The sequence below is a fragment of the Camellia sinensis genome, chromosome 3 (genome assembly GCF_055761805.1).
Source record: "Camellia sinensis isolate YWXY chromosome 3, ASM5576180v1, whole genome shotgun sequence".
NCBI lineage: Eukaryota > Viridiplantae > Streptophyta > Magnoliopsida > Ericales > Theaceae > Camellia > Camellia sinensis.
The window spans coordinates 200,667,256-200,671,461 of NC_138963.1; the positions used below are offsets into that span (position 1 = coordinate 200,667,256).

The window sequence follows — 4,206 nt, forward strand, 5'->3', positions numbered from 1 at the left end:
TTCCTTCTAATAATTTTTCAGTGATGCCTCTTCCTTCATTCTTCTCTCTACACTCTTGCCTCTGCTTCTAATTTTTTCCTTCTAAATATTTTCTTTCTTCCTTCTTTTTTCCTTCTAAGTGCTAGATCATAGTTAAATGTGTCATCCGGGTGACGAAGCATGTTGTAAGCTAGCTTGAAGCTTGATATGAAGATCCATATATTCAGTGGAAACACTCTTTGTTAAGAACCAAAGATTTTGAAGAAACCAATCAATCAAACAGGCTGAAAAGAAAAAGTAAGAAGAAGAAGAAAAGTAAAAAATAAAAACACCAAAACGACGTCATTTTGGATGTGCAGCAAGGAAGGCTGCAGAAAAGTGCGGCCGACGATCCAAGCTCAGCTATAATAAGGGTGTCTTTGATGCCGTGTCTAACTTCACATTCAAATTAATTCCTGGATCACAACCAAACTTTCCAAATTTATCACTCAACTTGCTTCCCTATGCCATGGAAAACTTGCCCTATTACTTGGCTCTGCTACTCTTCTCACTCGTCATATTCAAACACTTCTTCCATCGCAATTCCAAATTACCACCAAGCCCCTTCGCTCTCCCCATAATCAGCCACCTCCACCTCATCAAAAACTCACCCCAGGAAGCATTAAATCACTTATCATCCAAGCACGGCCCTATTTTGTTTCACTGATTCGGCTCTCGGCCTACCCTCGTCGTCTCCTCTCTCTCCGCCGTCGAAGAATGCTTCACCAAGAACGACGTCGTATTCGCGAACCGCCCTCGATCGATCGCCGGCAATTACTTAACCTACAATTACACCGCCGTCGTGTGGGCTCCGTACGGCGACCTGTGGCGGAGCCTCCGCCGCCGCACCGTCATCGAACTCTTCTCTTCCAAAAGCCTCCAGAGGTCCTCGATCGTCCGCGAACAAGAAATTTGTAACATTCTCTCTCACTTGATGAAGATTGGGAATTGAGAGGTGGATTTGGAGTACTAGTTCACTCTATTGACATTCAATATGATGACGAGGCTTGTTGCTGGTGATCGATGCGTGAGGGATGAGGATGCAAGGATGGAATTGGGGAAGCGATTTGTTGAAGGATTGAAGGAGAAGTTTCTTAGGAGTTCGCCGTCGAATTTGTGCGATTATGTTCCGATGTTGAGATGGATTGATTACGGAGGGGTGAAGCAGAGTATGGTGATTTTGCAAAAGAAGAGAGATGAGTTTTTGCAGGGTTTGATTGATCAAGTTCGGCAAAAGAGAGCCGATAAGGGAGGCGATAAGAAAACATTGATCGGAACTCTGTTATGCCTCCAAGAATCGGAACTTGATTTTTATACAGATGATCTCATCAAGAGTTTAATACTGGTAAGTGTTATATGATTTTCCTTTTCCTAGTTGTTTTACTTCATTATTTATCATCAATGTATGCATCTTCAATACAATTATGACTGATGAATGCTCTCTATTACGATCGATCTTTATCAATTTATGATTTTTAAAAATAAATGTTTTTTTGGTACTATAGTATTACTAATACCCCGCGACCGCCATCATCACCACCACCACCACAAATACAACCACTAAATAATAACATTTTTACTTTTAAGAGAAAAAAATATCTTATTCTTATCTTTACATTATTTTTTTTGGTTTGTTTGTAAGGTATGAAATTTCTAAGTTGTGCTAATTGAAAAAGTCTATTCTATTGACTAAACTGTTAATAATACATATCCATCATTTTCATGGGGCTTGACAAAATGGCTATTACATCACATAATTATATATGTTTCTTTTTAATTCGGGTAATGAGATTGGGAGAGGCTTAAGTTGAATGACTTCTTAATTTTTAATGTTGTTAAGACATGTTTAACATGTGTATTAGGTGATGTTTTTGGGAGCAACAGGAACATCAATAGTCACGATGGAACGGGCAGTGTCGTTTCTTTTAAATCATCCGTCGACGTTCCAGAAGGCCAGAGCAGAGATTGACAACCAAGTCCTGTTTTGGGAAGGGCCATAAAAAGCCACGTTTTTTTATCATTTTCCAAAAACGCAAGTGGTCAAAACCGTAAGGCTGGAGCTTTAGAGGTTGTGTGCATTCCAAGAAAAAATGCACTTGAACTCCTGTCTCAATTTCAAAATTGAAGTGTGCTAATGGATCTATATTTTTAGCTAGTTATGATTAGGCTAGTCAACGAATCAAATTTTCCATAATTCGAATCCCATCTTTTTCTTTTTTCTTTTTTTTTTATCAGAAGAAATATGTCATTAGAAAGCCAATCGGCACTTACAAGAGTCCAAATAATCCAAAACTTACACCAAACAAATTGAAAATAAGGCAATAAGCACCAAGGAAGAAAACTACGAAAAAATTCAGACGTACATATCGTATTGGATTTGGATGTGATTTTACTATAGGATTATTGGATTTGATATATATATATATATATATATCATTATGTGATTATCGTATTGTATTTTATTGTAATGTTATAAATAACATTTCAAAGTTTTTGGAATTTATCCCACGAAATAGGTATAATAGATAATGACAGCCACACATCATACTTAAAATTTTAGACTTATTTTATTTTATGAGAAATTAAAAGATAAAAATTAAAGTGCAAGAAGTTTAAACCAAGTTAATATAATTTTTTTTTTTTTGGTCTATATTGTTGCCTTGCGTGAATTATGACTTTTTCCATTCTAAAGTTATAAAGGAATATCTCCATTACATTATTTAAGGGTTTGTAATGATTCTTTTTAAATTTAAAATATTAATATCACAACCCAGAGATGTTATAGCCCTCATTTGGCATATTGGGTTGAAAGGTTTTTTTGGTTAAAATAGTCACAAAAAGACAAAATAGACAAAAAGTTAATAAAACAAAATGTCCCATTTAAATCATAATTATTTTATTTTTTCTATCACAAAAGTTTAAAAAATCAAAAAATCTAATCCAAAAGTGGTTTTTAGCCCTTAATTAAAAAACTCAAAAAAAAAAAAAATGAAAAAATCAACCTTACTTTCCAAACAAAGTTAACGCAGAGAACCTCCATTACAATCATGGAATATAGAAGCTCTCAATCCCCCATATATATATATATATATATACACACACAAGTAAAAGTTAAAGTAAAAGTATGTAAATCAGATCAGATTATATTATTACAAATTAGATAAATCGTAGATTTTAGGAAAAATTATGTAAATAGTCATGTACTTTACACGATGTGTCAATTTGGTCTCTATAGTTTCAATTTGCTCGATTTTACCCCTTAATTTAACGGATTGTGTTATTTTAGTCCAATTAATAACGATTGTTAAGTTAAATTAACGGAAAGTCAAATAATGTGTCAATTTGGTTCCTGTATTTTTCACGATGTGTCAATTTAGTCCCTGTCAAAATCGAGAAAATTAAAACTACAGGGACCAAATTGACATATCGTGTAAAATACATGAACCAAATTGACACATTTTTTGACCTTCCGTTAAATTAATTTAATAACCGTTATTTATTGAACTAAAATGATATCATCCGCTAAATTAAGGGGCAAAATCAAGCAAATTGAAACTACAGGGACCAAATTGACACATCGGGTAAAGTACATGGACTATTTGTATAATTTACCCTAGATTTTATAATATTATGAGATTGGGCATTTGTTAATGGATTTTATTTATTGCAATTGTCTTCTTTTTTATTTTTTTATTTTATATTAATTTATATATTTTTGTTGGGGAAGTGATTTGTTGAATGATTGATGGAGAAGTTTCTTGTGCGTTCGCCGTCAAATTTGTGCGATTATGTTCTGATTTTGAGATGGATTGATTAGGAGAGGTTGAAGAAGAGTATGGTGATTTGCAGAAGAAGAGAGATGAGTGTTTGCAAGATTTGATTGATGAGGTTTGGCGAAAGAGAGCCAATTCTTCTGATGATCAAAACTTTGTTATGCCTCTGTTTGCACCACATTTTATTTTTCTGTCGATTGTAACATATTAATTATAGCCAAGTTTGATTATGATCTGTCATTGAAATCATAAACTATTTTCAAAGAATAACCTTGACCACATTTATCTTCATTGTTATTATTTCTGTCGATAGACATGCTAATGTTGCATGACAGATGTGCTAAGGACGTAGCATGATGACATGTTAAATGGAGAGCCAGGAAGTTAGCAATTGCAGCAATTTGAAAGTTAGTTG

The 4,206-nt window shown here is 34.1% G+C and overlaps 1 protein-coding gene across 1 annotated transcript; it reads left to right on the forward strand.

Moving 5' to 3' along the window:
- Positions 1 to 439: 439 nt before the first annotated feature.
- Positions 440 to 2,231, forward strand: LOC114300545 (cytochrome P450 81C13-like). The gene is made up of 2 exons (XM_028245410.2): positions 440 to 1,363; positions 1,881 to 2,231. Exons 1-2 carry the CDS (start codon positions 1,013 to 1,015, stop codon positions 2,016 to 2,018), a joined length of 489 nt encoding a protein of 162 aa, XP_028101211.2. The 5' UTR covers positions 440 to 1,012; the 3' UTR covers positions 2,019 to 2,231.
- Positions 2,232 to 4,206: the final 1,975 nt, after the last annotated feature.

What these genes read in the sequence shown, in the direction of transcription:
- LOC114300545 (XM_028245410.2), top strand. Translation starts at nt 1,013, where the DNA reads ATGATGACGAGGCTTGTTGCTGGTGATCGATGCGTGAGGGATGAGGAT. An exon ending in TCATCAAGAGTTTAATACTG is followed by an intron (nt 1,364 to 1,880) that starts GTAAGTGTTATA and finishes CATGTGTATTAG; the next exon opens with GTGATGTTTTTGGGAGCAAC.